The sequence below is a fragment of the Xenopus laevis genome, chromosome 5L, assembly GCF_017654675.1.
Source record: "Xenopus laevis strain J_2021 chromosome 5L, Xenopus_laevis_v10.1, whole genome shotgun sequence".
Taxonomy (NCBI): domain Eukaryota; kingdom Metazoa; phylum Chordata; class Amphibia; order Anura; family Pipidae; genus Xenopus; species Xenopus laevis.
Genome location: NC_054379.1, coordinates 125,646,892 through 125,666,194, shown reverse-complemented (window position 1 = coordinate 125,666,194; position 19,303 = coordinate 125,646,892). Strand labels below are relative to the sequence as shown.

Here is a 19,303-nt window from a genome sequence, read left to right as displayed (position 1 = left end):
CATTAATGAAAGCGCTGGTTGTCCAAGAGCCTTATCACAGAGGAAACTATAAACCCATCAGTTGCACAAGTCCACATGTGACCCTGGCTGTGATCTGATTCAAAGTGGCATGAGACAGCACCTGCAGACTCAATCACTCAACTCTGCATTTTTAGGCTATGGCCAGACAACACTTTATGAATGTGGATTCTCTGCAGGTCGAGAATCCCCTGCCCCCTCCATTTGTTCTAAAGGCGCAGGGCAGATTTCGGCACGAAATGCAAAATCTTGTGTTTCAGAGCCAAAGTCAAAGCCCTGCATCCGAGCGGAAACCATGCTTCCGGGTGCAGGCAGACCAGAAGCACAGTGGGCAGTGGATTCTCCATCATCTGGCCCTGGCCTTATACTAAATACAGAGATTCGGACACTATTCACAGTAACAAGTGGTGCTTAACAAACCCACGCTGGTGGCGAAACGGCTGTTGAGGTGCAGCGCCTGCCGTGGATGTGGGGATCCCCGCCTGGAGGTCTGCTATGAGAGGTAGCTATTTATGCTGATATAACACGGAGCCGCATTGGAGACATTACCGCACAGAGCAACAGGGGAGACGACATTGGATTTTATCGGTCGGTAATACTTTTTCGCTACACTAAGGCGGCTTACCTTGGGGGACGTGAGTATCTCACTGAAATACCACTTTGGGCGATGGCCTTTCCGCCCTTCATGCAGATTCGGATCTAATCACGACCAATCCAACCTCACATTAGTGGGCTTCCTGGGCATGCTTGGACTCCTTTGCGGGTACACCCCCCACAAGTATACTTCACACGGTATTATATGGGGGTGTTTTTCCTAATTGACAAGCCGTGTATCTTCTCAGACCCTGGGATACATTATAATTGTGCACTTGCAGTAATTATTCTGGACATTATCACTGGACATTTGGAGGCCGTACACCCAATCAGATATTGGGACCTTTATTCCATCATTGGACAGCCTTGTCCAGTCTATAGAGACACATGTTATTTTGGATAGCAGTCCATATATATTTGTTATTTTAATTATACTTTAGGTCCATCCTCAAAGCCACAAGTAAATATTTGCCTGGCACTCTGTGTAATGTGTGATCATGAAGTCATTATTAGTCAAACATATATAAAGAAGTCGGTCATATGCTTAAATCCTGCATACACACATGGAGAATCACAAATTCACAAAGTCTTCAAGTAACAATCCAGTGGTCCCCCAAATCTAGTATTTCAGCAGAAACTGTTGGAAATTATGGAAAGGCTGTCTCCCATAGACTGCATGTTATCCAAATAATGCAAGTTTTTAAAAATGATTTCCTTTTTCTCTGTAATGATAAAACAGTATCTTGTGCTTGATCCCAAATAAGATATAATGAATTCTTATTCAAAACAAAACCAGTCTATTGGGTTTATTTAATGTTTACATGATTTTCTAGTAGACTTAAAGTATGAAGATCCAAATTATGGGAAGATCCGTTATCCAGAAAACCCCAGGTCCCGAGCATTCTGGATAACAAAGCCCATACCTGTAGTTACTTATTTAAAGACTGTAGAAGAAAAACGTGGTTGTGTATCATAAAGGGCAATTAAAGCTCCTGACACAAAATCCTTATTTAGCCCAAGCCATAGGGAATTAGTAATGCTTTCTCCTTATTGAGGAAATATAGCCTTGTGCACACTGGCATTTTTGTGTGATTGTCATATGAGACCAGCTAGTAGGGTTAGTTTCCCTGGTAGGGTAAAAGCACACTGGGAGATCCATTTCTGTAGCGTTGCTGTGTTTAACTGAACCAGCCACAAAGAGATTTGCACCAATCAACAGTGCCAAAGGATGATCTTTATGCTTTCAGATTAGATCTAAGAACATGCAATTGCATAATGTGCCTGAAAGCAACTTCACAAGTTGCATGCAGCCAAAAAGAATGTGCGTGAAATATAAATATATATATGTAGAATACTACTGGTTAAATTTAGCCACTGTTGAACCATTCACTATTCACTCACATAAGTAATACACTGTCAAAATCAACAAATCCTGCATGAGGGCTATACTGTAGTATTTGTATATGTACTTTTTGTATATTAACCTTTTACTACAAAGTGAAGAAGATTCATGCACTGGGTATTACTGCAGCTGTACAAAGCACTACTGTCTATCTCAGTTCTGTTATTCTCTGCTGTGCTCACCTATGACCCCCTGAAATTAACAGTTCTATTTTACCTATGCAGTAAAACAGGCTATTGAGCGATAGAATAATTTACTTTAAAGTGTCTGTGTATCATCTGATGCATTATAAATATTCAGCCATATACTGTTAATTGATAAAGGCCCCAGTGGGGGCTGAAATGTTGATCAGTTAAATAAAGTTGTTTCTACTATTTAAGCCCCTGTGTGCAACAGCATTTTTTCTATTTCTTTTGTGCATTCATTTGTTGGCTTCAGGCATGTAACATTAATCCAGTGTATATGCAATAGGGATGAACTAAATCCAGGATTCGGCCTTTTTCAGCAGGGTTCGGATTCGGCCGAATACTTGTGCCTGGCCGAACCAAATCCTAAATTGAGTATGCAAATTAGGGAAGGGAAATCACTTGACTTTTCGTCACAAAACAAGAAATTAAATTTTCCCCATTTTTTCCTTTCCCTCCTCTAATTTGCATATGTAAATTAGGATTCAGATTTGGTTCAGTATTTAGCCTCTCATGAAGGATTCGGGGATTTGGTGCAACCCTAATGTGCAAAACTTTTTTGATGTATATTGAGATACAGTATAGATAGAAAGAAAAAATAATTCCACTGTGTTTCCATGGTGCAAATTTGCCGCAGATAAATGCAGGACACAGACTAGTGGCTACCCCATCAAATATTATGGTGCCTATGTTCAGCAGTGCTGTTTTCATGATAATCAGACATTCTCACCCCCCCCCAACTTGTTTGTCATTCAGATGCACAAGGGAATGGCAGAGGATGCTGGCAGACACAGCGCCCTTTTTTAAGATGTAAGTGCAGGCCTGGACTATGCCCCCGGTGTCTGTGCTATGCACATAAAAGCCATTGCCCTGGGAAGAAATTACCCTTATTGTGTTCTTCATAGTTATTTTGCTATAAGTTAGAGCTGGCACATTGTATTCTGATTGCAAACTCCAGGTTTAAAATATCTCTCAACCTTTCTAGTGAGTTTCAACACAAGTTTGGGTTTATATAGGCACAGTATTATAATTAGATTTTTGAAGCTAAAGGGGTTTATTTCCCCAGCCAAGTAGCCCTAGCACCATTGAACTGTTACTGTGCAATATACAAATTTCTCTCTGACTGCACTGCACAATTGTGTGTGAAAATCTCGTTGTCATAGAGGATTCTCCTGCTGATGCACTGCATCATTTCTAGCTTGCTCTAACCTTCACATGCCCTGAACACGGTGACACCAATTGCTATAATTTATAAATGCCATTGGGCACAGGAAGGGAACATTTTCAACCCACCAGCTTGTTTGGATAGAGATGAACAATTAGATCTGTGCAGACTGCAGCTTGTTATGCACTGTAGTGGTAATAAAAGCAAAAGCATCTGCCATTTCATAGAAACTGTGTAATTTCAGTGCACTGCAGAAAGTAGTAAAATATACAATTTAATGCTTCTGACACCCCTGGTTTCTGCATCTTGGGTATCTGGTTTCCAAGTGCAGAGATAGAGAGAAACAGCACTGTGTGTCATGACATTTTTGGTGAGATCAGCAAGGCAATAAAAGCCCCCAAATTCACCACCATCTGTATGTGAGCTATGAAGCAGCAGTGGTGCATATCTGTTTAATGCAATGCAGAACGCGGTGGGTAGAACATTAATTAGCTGCTGCTGGGCATATGTGAGCTAAAATATTAACTCTGTTGTTCTTGGATAGCTTTGCCATGGACAGGGGCGATCCTGGCCCCTCCGCCACCTGAGGCAGCAGCAGTTGTTGCTGCCCCCCCTCCCCCGGAAATTTACTCTTAAAGTACCAGGAGCAGCATTTTTGCTGCCCCTGGAACCTAGTGGGGCGCTGCCGCCTGAGGCGACAGCCTCAACTCGCCTCATTGGCGAAGCACCCCTGGCCATGGATGTGGAAAAGGTGATGTCATTATAGGGTTTCTTCCCCCAAACGTTGTGGCCCTAAATTTAGCCTACTAGTTACAAGGCTACACAGTCCAATTCCACAGCTATCTATGCATAGTAAATTAATGTGGTTGGTCATATAACCAGTCTTTGTTGTGTTAGTATGAAATAGTATAATATAAATATATATATATTATGTTAATATATATATATATATATATATATATATATATATATATATATATATATATATATATATATATATATATATTAACATAATATACTTAACCTTATTGTTCAAAGCCAGACTGGCTCTATGATTCAGTTCTCACTTATAGCAGCCTCCTTCAGCAGAACAATTAACTTGGTCCTGTTAGTACTCAGAGCCAGCAGTCATCCCCTTATCTACCTCCTATATAGACTAACTTACACTTACATAAATTGTTGTGCTGCCTGTCTTTGGCACAATTCAGGTGCTTCTAGTAACTTATACAATGCTATATATCTCTTCAAAAGATGCCTGGCAAAATTGCAAAATACAGTACATGTCATAGTAATGAACAAAAAAACAGCACACACAGATGATAAACTGAGAATGTAAAGTACGTATAATTATTTATTATTATGTATTAAAATACTTTTACTTGGATATAAGCACTGACATGGTAAAGTAAACATACTGTATATATACAGTCAGCAAAAGAGAGATCTCCCATAAGCAGCTGTATAGGTTATAAGTGGGCAGAAGAGAAGAATGCATGTTTTTTAAAACCATAAGGTGTCACTATAATTGCATTACAATGTGCAAAGTGTAATATAAGGTGCAGCTTGCCATATTTTACCCACAAGCTAGCTTTAATCAATTTGTGAGTGGGATATGGGTCTGACACAATTTCACAGAAAATCTTCATTGTTGTTGGGATTTTTGCAGCTCACTGTCCGACGCTGGCATCTGGCATCTGCCAGTGTCGGACTGGGGTGTCCAGAGCCCACTGAGGGTTTCCACATCAGGGACCCTCCACCCCAGTCACTAACTCCTCCTCTTGTCAAACCCACCAGTCTGCATCTTCCACCTTGGGGGTGAGCTCCAAGTTCAGAGCAGTCCTGGGTCAACCCCAGTCTGACCCTGTTATCTACACAGTATTCCTTAAACACAAGAGAGTTGTATCTATTGGCCCAGATTGCTGTTGAAACCCTGAAGCTACCACCACCTTCAAGGAGCAACTATACAGAAGTGCAAGGAGTGACTTTGGATGCAAGTACTAAGTATTAATGCCATTTTGAACACATCGATGAACCCTATAGTCATGAATCTTCAGCTTGTGGTTCCTCAGCAGCTGCTAAGCCTCATTTCCCAGCATTCCAAGACAGTTTTTATGAGTTTAAGTCAGCAATGCCTCCTGGATGTCAAATCAATGTGCTGCAATCAGACAAGCTTACAGTGACACAGCAGTACTCGTATAGTGTCGGCATTTAGCACAGGACTACACTCTTGTATTGATATTTAAAATGACAAACTTTTCAAGTTACAGTATTCCATCTGTCTTTGAAGTCAGCATGTTCACTGTTATTTTGTAACTTATTTTAACATTATATTTGCACTAATTTGCAGCTTGTGTTGATACAGTAGCTGTTCCCATTTCTTTCCTAGATGTATTACATCTGGCTACACACAGCTTTGCCCCGTTTAGTAGTCTGAATTCCTTTTCGACAGCTTGTGTTAAAAATTTACAGCTATTCCCATTTCTTCTGTATATATTTGGATAACTTATATATGAGCCACTGTCTATCCATCCTAATATACAGCAAGTGTGCTTTTTTTGGCCTGACTTTGCATATTGTTTTTTTGCTTACTAAAAGAACAATCATTCTAAAAATAGCATTTGCATTTCTGAAAGACATGCACTAAAGACTTAAGAATGCAGGGAAGTTTAAATGTAAGACACCCGTCTGTTTTGTTCTTGAGATGCTACTTTCATGTATCATGTCATCATCATGTATATATATTACAGTATGAAGGTGAAAGTGTAATGTACTGAAAAAACTGACACTTTTTAAAGCATTTGTAGCCTTAAAATTAGGAATCTTCAACCTAAGAGGGTTCAAGGTCTGAATATCCAAACCTTGAATAATTAGTGGTTTTGGGAGGGAAAAAAAACTAAGAATTTTTCACGATTTATTAAAGCCAATGGTCTAAAAATTCAGAATCCGAAACCCCGGCATCTAAAAGCACTCGAGGTCCTGTATAAGTCAATGGGGAAGGTCCCAGTATCTGAGCTGATGTCCGTACTGATATCCGATGAGTTTGTGGTTTCTGCGAAAAAAACCTCAGAAAACGGAGTTGTTTTCTGAGTTTTCTGAGTTTTTGCACAGAAACCACAAACAATTCTGAGTTTCCGGGGGAAAGCTCCGAAGTTTGCCCGACCCTATTTTTTCAGGATTTCTTCTTCATAAATAAGGTCCATTCGGGCAATTGGAGTTGCTCGGATTTCTAACTTAGAAATACTCGGACCTTGATAAATAACCTCCTATGTTTGTCTGATTGCTGCATAACTACAACTACCAGTATCCTACAACAAAGGAAGGGAGTGTTACACTGTTTGCTTTGTCAGTGTGGGCAATCTGTTTGCCACTCATTTCTTTCAAATGTAGCGAACATGTCTGCAAAATTGCATTGTAGTGTCACCCCCAACTGTCCCCAGATATGCAATTGTCATTGTCAGCTGAGACACTCTCAGGGAAAGTCTCCAGATGGCATTCACTAAACCACCCTTGGCAGTCACTAAGGGAACAGTGGGATGCCAATAGCCTGCAGCGGTAATCAAACAAATATTGACTTACTGTACTGTGATAGTAGGTGAAACAAACTTTTGTAGTCAGGCTCCCTACAATGTTAGCAGCAACATCACATGGGCTAGTTGGTTGAATCATAATGCAAAGCAAAGCTAGGCCCTCATAAAACTTTCTTTTAGACTGTTCTAAGAACACAGTTTAAAAATATAAATACATTATCAAGTATTTATAAAGCTCCAACTTACTCCAACAGCGCTGTACAACAGAACGATGTATACATCACACACATTATGTACAATGACTGATATGACAGGTAAAGCTGGCTATACATGGACAGATACAAGCTGCTGACTCAGCCCCTCCAAACCAAGTTGGCAATAGGCTTCCTGAGGGGCTACAAGATGCTATATCTATCAGGTAGGATTAAAAATCATGTTGGTATTCGTATCATTTGACTGCACACACCAAAGTTCAAAGCATCACAGTCAGGATTAAAACAACTTCACATCTTTATTTAAACACCCTTTAAAAAGAAAGTCTAAAGTAAGCAGTGTTTCGTGCTGATGCTCTTCTTCTTTAAAGGAACAGTTCAGTGAAGAATAAAAACTGGGTAAATAGGCTGTGCAAAATAAAAAATGTTTCTAATAATTAGTTAGTTAAAAATGTAATGTATAAAGGCTGGAGTGACTGTATGTCTAGCATAATAGCCAGAACCCATCTTCCTGCTTTTCAGCTCTCTAACTCTTAGTCATTGACTTAAGGGGGGGCCACAAGGACATAACCGTTCAGTGAGTTGCAGTTGATCCTTAGCATTCAGCTCAGATTCAAAGCAAACATTATGGCGCATATGGCCCCCTTAAGTCTCTGATTGGTTACTGCCTGGTAACCAATTAGCGGAAACCAAGAAAGCTGCAAAGTAGGAAGTAGTGTTTGGGCTATTATGTGAGACATCGGGTCACCCCAGCCTTTATACATTATATTTTTGCCTAACTAACTTTATTGAAAACATGTTTTATTTTGAACAGCCTATTTACCCAGTTTTTATACTGAACAATTCCTTTAAGTCCCTGCCATTTGTACAAACCGCCCGTCACTACTACTGATTGGCTGGTTTAATGAGGTCCTTGGGGTCGTCCACGACCCTGGTGGGGCTCCGAGACAACAATCTAGAGGAAGTAAAATATGAAAAATCAATCTGGAGTTTAGTGCTTGCATATTAGCATAGCAATGTGAGCATTATTTTAAGTGACTCCTGGTGGGTGCAGTTACAGCAAAAAATGGCAGAGAATTTGTAACATTTTGTACTTATTTGTCCTAATTTCTTATGACAAATTCTGTAAGTATGGCTTTTATATCTACCATGGCATAGAAAATTGATGGAAACCTCAAAACCATGCTATTTTTCTTCTTTTTTCAGGCAGACTAACATTTTACAAGCAACTGAATTCCACTTGTTAGTAACAGACTTGACATTACATTTGTTAAACAGTTATCTTTTTAAATGTCCTCTATTTTAGTGTGACAGTGAAGATGAGGGAATTATATTTTCAATTTAATACAAAAGGCAGCAATTTGACTTTCTGTATGGCTACAATCATATATATATTTCTACAACAATTAGCATTATTTTATCAATTAGCAAGCCATTTTCTATTAAATCAGTATTGGCTATAAGCACAGCTATGTTACTTGTCCTTCATTTGCCATTGCAGTGTTTTGTGCCTAATGGTTTCCTTTTTTTTTTTAAATTCTCAGCTTTATAGAACTTCTGAAATATCATCTTTTTAAAAAAGTCTGTTTGATTCCTATAATTACTGAAGAGCAAACAGCAGCCAAAAGAAATTTCTAGAGACATATTGTGAACATGCAGTTGCAGAAAGCAATAAATGGAGCAAACGTGGCTGATGTAATATCTACTACTATTTTGTTCTAAAGTAATTTATCTCCCCTCAAAGCCATAAAAGATATCTGGAAAAGTGTGCAACCAAGCATCTTTTGCATATTAATAAGAAAATAATTTATTCGCTTTTTCTGCCAGTACTATTTTCGCTGATTCAGACAGGCAAATGTGTTGATTCTCAGAAGTGGTCTTCCATATGGGATTATTATTTAAGCAAAATGAATTTTCTTAGAATCATATCAGTCCATGTAATTTTTATCCTCAAATGTCTATTGCAAGGGAGAGTAATAAATTGTAAATATAGCCTTCTTTTAATCCTTAGATGTCTATTGCAATGGAGAATAATAATTGGTAAAAAAAAATGCCTCCTGGCATACAGTGTATTTATGTGTGTGTGTGGGGGGGGGGGAGTGCATTCACTAGGGACCTCACATTAAAAAACACAGTCCATATTGTCTACTATATCAGCTCATAATTAGGTACTCCCATATTTGTACATCATCCTTATTGAACAACACCCAAAGTCTCATACACATTCCTTCCCCAATATCCATGAATTCCCCAATATCCATGAATCATTTCATGCATACACACAGCAGACACCATTATGGCTGACGCTCCCTCTCAATACATTATATATAAGAACAACATTTTGTTATTTTACATATGTGCTGCTTCAGTATTTTGTTCCTTTTCTGAGTTCTACTTCTTTTACCCCATAACCCCAAGCACACTTCTTTCTGCTGGTAAAGTCTCTCATCAGTTCTTCTCCCAGCATGTTCTTGTGAAGTTCTCTTTGAACACAAACATTTTATCTGAATGTTTTTCTTTAAAAGGCTCCTTGTGCTTTTAAAAAAAAAGTAGAATATGAAAGCTAAATTGGAGCATAAGGCAAGTGAGCTGTTCAGCTGAAAAAATATATTTCATCTTGATCCAACAAGTCAAACAACTTTCTTTCAATAATCTATCAATAACTATAATTTTAGGAATTGTGGTAAGATCTTACATGCAGAGGCCTGGGCTTTCAGTTTTATAGAGCGCAGGTAACAGTTATGCTGAATCCAAGGTTCTTATTAGTGTCTGAGAGTGTGAGGAACTCTCTAATTAAGTTCAAACAGCACTACTCAGGCTATCCGAATCCTTCTAGAGGTTAAAGAGAGGTCCTGGCTAAGCAGTGGGGGTCTGGCAATTTTCTTGGTAGTATGACCCGGGTCACGCTGGGTATAAGGTGTTGGGTTGTAAAAAGAGGGCCACAAAAGTTTAGTACAATTGTCAAACAGCATAGATATAATAAGCTATCTGCTCATCCTTATACTTGGATGTAGCTTACCTCCCAACTGACCCGTTTTCAGCGGGACAGTCCCGCTTTTGACAGCTCAACCTGCAGTCCCGCGTTTTTACTGAAACGTCCCAACTTTCTCTGCACTGAACAGCGAGAAAAAGAAACAAATTTTCTAACTTAATTGGCTGTTGGCAGAGAGCCCAGAACAGCCACCAGGTGCAGCGATCGAAAAATGTTGTCTGCAAGTTTGGATATACTGTATGGCTCTGAACTATTAGACTGTATGTGTGTTACAAAACACAAAAAGTGGTTCTGGATGCATAGTTGGCCAAAGGGACATAAAGGAGTGATTTTCCTGTCTCTGCCCATAATGCCCTTTGTGAGAGTTAAACTTTCATTTTGGTATTAGGGCAGTGCGATGTACTGTATATGGCACAAGGCAAATAAATACGTCCTTCTATTTCTAGAAGACTGCATAGTGTAGGGGTAAACTGCATGTAATTTAAACATTGATTTTGCATAAAAGGATTATAATGACTTAATTAATGGAAGGTTTACCTCCCCTTTAACATACCTTAAAAAACAGATAGTTACTAAATAGCATTTAAGGAAAAATATGAATTTAGCCAAAACAGTTTCATAAATGCAATATAATTGCCTGTGCTTTTTCATTTCATGCAAGTTGCACTTTTATACAAATTACACCGTTTTTCTCCTTCTGTAATATGTATAATTAATATCACTGTATTACATTGTGTGCAACAATGCTTTAAGGGTATCTGTTATTGTCTTAAGGAAAGTTACTGTTAGAGGGGAGAACATTTATCTACTGTACAGGTATGGGATCCGTTATCTGAAAACCTGTTATCCAGACTCAGAAAGACTCAATTTAAGCCAAATAATCCAAATGTCTAAAAATTATTTATTTTTTTCTTGTAGTAATAAAACAGTACCTTGTACTTTATCCAAACTCAGATATAATTAATCCTTATTAGAAGAAAAACCAGTCTATTGGGTTTATTTAATTTTTACATAACTTTCTATTAGAAAGTATGAAATTACAGAAGAAGAAGTGTGAAATTACAGAAAGATTCATTATCTGGAAAATAGGTCCAATACGTATACGACAGAGAGAAGCAGTACTCTTTACTATATGGGTCAGCGGTCCCTGGTGCTGTTAAAAAGTAAATATAAACCAAAAATTGTACTGCACTCATTTGGGAACTAGTTCAAATAAATGATTTATTGAAAAAAATCCAACATTTCGAGCACTACTGTACTCTTCCTCAGGGACCTGAGGACAGGTTTAAGTTTTTTAGTTTTTTAATATAGCACATATTTGAAATATATATATATATATATATATATATATATATATATATATATATATATATATATATATATATATATATATATATATATATATATATATATATATATATATATAGTAAGAAGTGACAGGAGCACTCACGGGTATAATGAAGAGTGAATTTATTAAAGTTTTACAACGTCCTCCACATTAACGTGTTTCGGTTCTCTTTGAATCAGTATATACAGTATATAATAAAGGATTATGCAAACTGATCTACAGCTGTGCTGTGCTGCAATAAGAAAAATACATAGACCGAATGGGTTAAAATATGATTGTGTGTGTGTGTGTTTGCACACAAGCAAATATAATACTATGTATAAGCAAAACCTGAAAGAAATTGCTCTCGAGAACTAAGCTCTGACGGAGCTGATGGGTTTATTGGCATGGCTAGAAACCCTGAAAACTAACCTTAGAAATCAATACAAACACAATGCAGTGACTTTGCTAAACATATGTGTACAATCAGATATCTTTATAACCTGCTGCACTGTAGATGCTGAACTATCACCCTCAGCATTCCTTGGAATCCCCGGGTGCAAAAAGGGGGTGCCCCCTGCATTTGTGAACCTGACTTCAGTCATGCTACGATTCATGACAGAACTGTTAATTTTGTTTTTTCATTGTCTTTCGCCTCAGTTGTAATATGTGTCATCCAAATAGGGCGGATGCACTCACGTGGTTCAGCTGCTGGCAAGGTGTCACCATTTTGTGGTGAAGCAGTGGAAACTGTTAAAAGTAAGATGCCATTTTAGAACAAGGAGCCCAAAGGTGTAGAGATAATGGCTTGCATATGACAGAGCTAGTAGCAGCATGTTGTTAGTATATACAGCTACTTTCTGGCAGCAGAACAGCGTGCTACAGTTTATTGTATTACTGGAATCAAAAAGCCTATTTACTATTTAACTCCAGTATCCCCTGGGGAAGGCAGAAGCATGGACAGATGTCCTTTTTAAGGTGTTTGCTATATTTCTGTTCGTGGTATGGATTTTTTTTTTTGAAAAGCCTGGATAGAGAGAGCTTTTGTTCATATTTTCGCTGGTCTGTGGTATATTGACAAAGTGTCTGCTGGATGAAGGGAATACTTTTACAGTTTAAAGACGACTGCAGATTTGTGTGAGAAGGCAGCCCTGCTTATAGTTTTAAAGGAAGTGAATCTGATAGGTCAGAAGAATGTACCATTTATAAACACCCCTCCTTTCCTTTTATATTCATGTGCGAGATGCAGCAGGCTGAACGCAGGCTGTGCACAAGGCAGAACAGGAGAAGAGTCAGCTCGGATCAGGGATCTGCAGTTTTAGGGCTTGCCTCCTCGCTCACTTATTCTCCCCAGTGCTTCTGCCGTTGCCTGTTTATGGGGGATGTCGCTGGAACAGAACATGGTTTAACCCACTGACTGCATGCTGCATGTTGGGTAAATTCAAACCCACATGCGGAGCCTGGTGCAGAGGAATTATTTACATCTGATGGATATTTTCTCTGCTCATTGCATTGTAATAAACCCCTGACAGGAGCAACCTTTCATAAGACAGCCCACATTATTGGCTTCCTGCCCAGAATATTGCTGCAACACTATCTGTGATTGGTTATCTTCCTATCATGCATTGCTTCACAAGGGAAACTGCCCCCTTTTTTAATAAATCTACAATGGCTGGCTGCAATATGCTACTCTGTAAGTATTTGGCATGGTGAGAAATCGGCAAGCTTGGTATCACGTGGGACGGGGATAAAAGTGGGCAGGAGAAGTGAAGTGCTGCTTGGTAAATTTAAATATGTTTGTTTTTTCTACAGGTTGGTACTAAGAAGTGCCTTTCCTGACGTCTCTGCTGCTTGGAACCCGCTTGTAGAGCAGCCTCTGCTTTTGCCTTGCTTGCTGCCAGCTAGACTGCGACGAGAGCACATCCACCCTTCTCATCTAGCCCAGACAACCCCCTATTTCTGCTCTTAATCAAGCGAAAGCTCTATGTATCATGCTGTTATTATAGTAGCAAAAGAGGAACGATTGCTGAAAGTTATTCGCTGTCAGAAAGACTGAGAAGATAGAGTGAAAGGGAGTGAAAGAGAGAGAGGGAGAGCAAAGCCTTGATTATTGTCCTACACTGCTGCATCTCTCTATGCCAAACTAATCAATACCGATTGCACCGCAAAACCCAATTGCCAATTCAGCTGTGTGGAGATTACCTTTCTGACAACTTTACTGAGAGCAGCTTGGAAATTCTGTGTCAGCAGAGGGTCTGCCACGTTTGTATGCTTGCAATTCGGGCTCGACATTGGAACTCTAAATGGGTTGCTGAGAGTTTTAGAATAAGCTCCAGGCCATAGCTTTTTTCTCTTTCTTTTTTTTCTAATGATAGCTGGATGATCACACCTTTTCCAAATACTTTGTCTTTATTATGTATTAGGTTGTTTCCAAAGAGAGATATTGGAACTGTATGTGGATACGGAGTGCACAGTCTTACCATTTAAAAGCAAAACTAGACGGTTGGATTTACTTCCACCTGTTTTATTGAGAACTTGTAACTACCTGTACATTTTTTAAGTATGGCTGTTAGTGTCGCACCAATTCGGGACACTAAATGGCTAACGCTTGAAGTGTGTAGAGAGTTCCAAAGGGGGACGTGTTCACGGCCAGACACAGAATGTAAATTTGCACATCCATCGAAAAGCTGCCAAGTTGAAAATGGACGGGTAATCGCCTGCTTTGATTCACTGAAAGTGAGTAAACATCTATTTGCTTTAAGAATAAACATTAAGTAATGCGACAATGACAAAAAAAAATTCACTCAAATGGTGAAATGAGCACAGTTACTGTTACTGACTAAAATGTTTTCTTAAGAGTTTTCTTTCTTTTTCTGTAGGATTTGGTTACCAAAATATCTGCTTTGGTACTACTGTTAATAATAGGGTGGGTTTACTAACATATATGCTTTCGTATCAGTGGTTATATTGGGGTAGGTTTACCAATATATTTGCTTTGATATCAATGGCTATGCTACCTAAAGTTTGATTGAATAAACTTCAGCACAACTGCCTGTTTTAATTAATGTTTCTCTATTAAGGGATATGCTGGGAAGTTCATTCTAAATGAAAACTATAGGGTGGTTCAAAGTTTTTCTTTTATTTAATTTTCTAATTCACAGTTGTGAATTCACAGAGTAAGTCATTATACTGGAAAAACCATAAATCATACTTAAGATCTAACTAATTATTAGTTAATATATTATTAGCTGAGAAACTGAGGCCTTGGTATCTGGAAGCATGACATAAAAGAAGAGAAAAAAGCAAGTATGAATGTTGAAGCAGTATGAAATAAGTAAGTGCGTGGGTGGGGTTAACTACAAAGTATAAGGAGGTTGTGACCACTTCCAGACCATGCAGTGTGAAAGGGTCAGTACACAATCGCAAATGTATTGGTTGAGGGATATGGATAGAAAGAGCGGGCTTAAAAAACATCTAGTCATGGCTGGGAGTAGGGCCAGTAGGCTTCTAATTAAAGCATTGGTGAAACCTGAACTGCAACTCCCAGAGATGCTAGGATATGTAACTCACTAACACCTACAGTGACACAAGATAGCTCTCCAGTGCCTTGGTTAACATATAGAACATCATTTATATTATTTAAATGTATAGATTTATGCTGACAACAGGTTAGATAAAGGCCTAAGAGCTGGCGATGTTACCTTGCAGTGACGTTCTGACTTCACTTTACTGCAGACCCAAATGTGCAAGATCCTTTGATAAATGTGCAAAAAATAGATGCCTAAGGAGATAAATACCTAATAGCAAGGATCTCAGCAGGTATTTGGGACTAAACTAAATACCAAATAGCAAAGTGGCAAGTGCCCTTATGTGCATGGCAACCACAGAAGTTTTGACTGTTTTTGCCCTATATTGTCATCAAACTTTATTTGTCTGTAGGCTTACAAACATACAAAGAGGCAGAACAAAACTGGCCCCTGGATGCTTTGGTGTTTATTTCCTTTAGTTGTTTTCCTCCTGAGATTAAATTGTACAAATACAATCAGTTTCATGCCCTTATGATTTAGTAACTACAACTTATTTCGACAGTTTTCCAATGATGATGGGAGTTGTAGTTGAACATCCCTAATCACTTCCAAGAATAAAACAGTTTTTTTTTCTGTTTGATAGAATATTACAATAGTCTGCTTGTTTTGGGGTTTACTGTGCCAGCTACAAACACAACATCACTGCATTGACATTTAACTATACAATGGGACAAATATAGCATCAGAAAGTACTTGTTATACTTTTTGTTCAAGGTTTTTATTAAGGGGGCCATATTCTTTATGGTAATGTAGAAAACAATTTAATATGCATACTATATCAATACATGTATCCTGCAAATGAATGTATTGAAAGAGAAGTCCCTCTGGGTTCATTATAGGATACTGTTGAACATTAGTGTTTAAGTGAGAGACGGGGCAGAGCAAGCTTGTGAGGCTAACTATTTTTAGAACAGCAGAAAGGCAACATCAGTATTTTCAAAGGAGACCCCATGAAATGGCATTACCCTTCAGCTGTGCTTCTCAAATTTTGGCCAAAGTCCCAGGAGTCTTCTACTAAGTACAGCAGAATGTCTTGCTGCTGGATGAATGTAAAGGGCAAATATTTAAAAAAGCCAGAACAGTATTTATGAGTACAATTCCTCTTTATCAATATGATTTTTGCAAGAAGTGGCAATCAGCTCATGCCTGTAGCGCAAGCGGGTATGGGTACAGCTTGAGATTTACTGTATTTCTTCTGAAAAAAGTTAATATGTCTTGTGTGCTAGGCTTTACACATGACTGAGCATGAAAAGGAAACAAGCAACAATATGCATTACATTTACACTTATCACATTCAGTGTCAGCAGCCCTGACTAAATACTAATCTCTTTCATAATGCATCTCTACCTACTCTATATACTGAAAACCTATAGCTGATCTCTGGGTTATACCAATGAGCACCACAGAGCGATCTTCTTCCAGCTTCTTCTTTCTTCAAATTTCCCGGGGCAGACGCATGCACAGTTGAACAAAATAGACAACTTTTTAGTTAAAGTTCAACTTTTCGTTCTACTGCACGTGCACAGCCATGCGAAGAAAGAGGAAGACGGAAGAGGATCACTCTATGGTGCTCATTGGTATAACCCCCGGGCCGGTGCAGTTTTCTGCCGATAGGAGCACTGGCCCAGGGTTGCAGGTAAGTCAATACAATCACATGTGCACGAAGCCTTTCCTTCTCTTTTAAGTGCAGCTACAAATGCTTATTTGTACATAAACAAAACCTGCTGTATAACCCTTATCTGCACTAAAGAGGCTCTAAATACATATACACAGAACAATTATATCTAATATTTGAATTATAAGGACATTAGCTATAATACAAGTTTGGGATTCGTTATCCAGAAACCCATCATTCAAAAAGCTCAGAATTACGGTAAGGCCATTCCCACAAAGTCCATTTGATCAAATGATTACAAATTGAAAAAAATCTTTCCTCTGTAATAAGAAAACAGTATCTTATAGGTGATCCTAACGAAAATATCATTAATCCTTATTGGAGGCAAAACAATCATATTGGGTGTAATTATTGCTTAAATTATTTTTTTAAGTAAACTTAAGGTATGGAGATACAAATTCCAGAAAAAACCCTTATCCGGAAAACCTCAGGTCCTGGGCATTCTGGATAACAGGTCACATACCTGTACAATATGTTAGTGTAGAAGTAGGTCTTTATTTTTATTTATCTAGAAGAAGAGATTCTTAAATCATATGGTACAGAGGAGAAAGAACATAATTAAAAATAAGCATGAATGAAGTTACATCCAATTCTAAGTAACAGGTACCTAAATATATTTTATAATGGAATCTTGTCTCAATTGCACTTTCATTCTAAATCTGTAGGTTGACTATTGTGAGCATAGGAATGCTTCTAAAACAGTGCAGATTTACGGATTTATTGTAAATATCTCCAATACCAGACTTGTTCCCATAGCTCCCTATGATTCCAGAGTCTTTGAGTGGCCCTTTATTTCACTCAATTTAAAAAAAACATTGGAAAAATTAAACTTTAATATATTTTCTCAATGCTGTTTATGCATTTACTGCTTTAATTGGTATCCCCCACCAACTTCAAAATCAGTTGAACCTTGTCACAATGTATAAAGCTTTTAGGATCTTAATTCCAAATGCGCAATGGATATCATGGGAACTGTACTGTTGCACTAATTTTTTGTGAATACTATGTACAGAGGATTTATTTGCCTGTGTTAGCCATATATTTCACTTCTTGGTATAAAATCAGCATAAGTGAGGTCTTTCTCAACTTTCCATGATTTTTACTTTTGTATCCAGGGTAACAGGTAAGGAGTGAGTTGGATTTGAAATAATGTGCGTGAATCATCAACAGACACTTGTTTTTCCCTTTAATGCTTTTACAGTGCACTGAAGGCCAATTCATGACTTGGTTGCTCAGAGTTGGAGTCAGGTTGCAGTCTATGCCCTGTGAGTGCAGGATGGAAAAAAGTGAAGTAACCCATAGAAAAAAAAAATCAGAATAAAGTCTTCTTTCACAACTGCTGCCCTCTTGGAATAGCTCATAGTGCACTGTGGGAAATTTAGTTATTCTGCATGTCATTGATTAAACACCAGGTCTGTAGCACAATATTTTATGCAATGCAATGGCAACAACTTAAATCACACTGCTAGAAGACAGTTTAAACATTGGCATGCTTACAAAATTGTGAAATTCGGGCAAATTAACTGCTTACCTGCCACAGGTCATAAAATCTGCTGCACTGGAAAAGGAGCAGACTACAAGTCTAAGAAAAATTGCTGGCACTTATATGGTGTATTGTTTATGTTTCCAAATGAGTAACTTATTTTGTATTTTAACAGTATATTACCGACTAAGACTGCGGTACCCTCCTCTTTAAATTGCCTGCTGGAATTCAAGTGTGCAGCCTGAGACACACTGAGCTAAAAATTCTTCTTTTATAGCCATATAGACAAATAGATCCTGCAACTTTTCCTTTCTAACAACCTAACTGTGTGGAATCTGGGACATGAAGGTTTACATGCAGAAATATCCGGAAGAAGGAAGGATATAAAGCTGATTTTCCACTTAAAGAAAAATTAGGTTACATTTGAAAAATAAAAATATGTATTATACAGTATAATGCCTGTACAGTTAGTAATGTTAGTAAGTAAAGATGTGGGGACAAGTCCCTTCTATATCAAACACCATACTTTGTCACTGGAGATAGCATTGCTGTAATTCGGAGCTTTATGGATAACAGGTTTCTGGATAATACCTGTCCCATACCTGTACTTTTATCATATACTGTATGGGGCCCATTTACTAAGGGTCGAAGTGAATTTTCGAATTCAAAAACTTCAAATTTCAAAGTAATTTTTGGGTCCTTTGACCATCGAATAGGCGAAAATTCGATTAAAATTGAAAAAACTTCACAAATTGGACCATTCGAAAATCTCTTTAAAAAACTTCGACTTTGACACTTCTCCACCTTAAACCTGCCAAATTGCTGTTTAGCCTTTGGGGGACCTCCTAGAAGTCTTTGGCTACGTTCTTAGAAGTCAAAGTTTTTTTGTACGATCCTTCGAATCGTTCTATTCGAAGGATTAAATCGCTCTATCAAACGATTTTTTTTATCGAACTGCCATTTTCCATCGAAAAAATACTTTGACTATCGAAAAAAGTTTTTGAACTTCGAAATTAAAACCCTTAGTAAATGTGCCCCTATGTGTAAACTGCCATTTGGTCATGCAGCATTCCAAGACACACACACAGATACCTATATAAGGAGCACAGAATGAAGTGCAAACTAAATAATGCTAG

General features: G+C 38.2%; 1 protein-coding gene across 18 annotated transcripts in view; it reads left to right on the top strand.

Annotated features, from left to right (window-relative positions):
- The window catches only part of LOC108717051 (muscleblind-like protein 1), a 115,294-nt gene that overhangs the window by 13,060 nt on the left and 82,931 nt on the right, over positions 1 to 19,303 (top strand). For 15 of the 18 annotated variants that reach the window (XM_018263787.2, XM_018263783.2, XM_018263786.2 and 12 more), the window contains exon 2: positions 13,235 to 14,158. The exons of 1 other annotated variant lie outside the window; for it this stretch is intronic. In XM_018263787.2, the coding sequence (XP_018119276.1) occupies positions 13,985 to 14,158 (174 nt within the window). In that variant the 5' untranslated portion in view covers positions 13,235 to 13,984. 2 more of the 18 variants (XM_018263782.2, XM_041563369.1) reach the window with 2 other exon arrangements.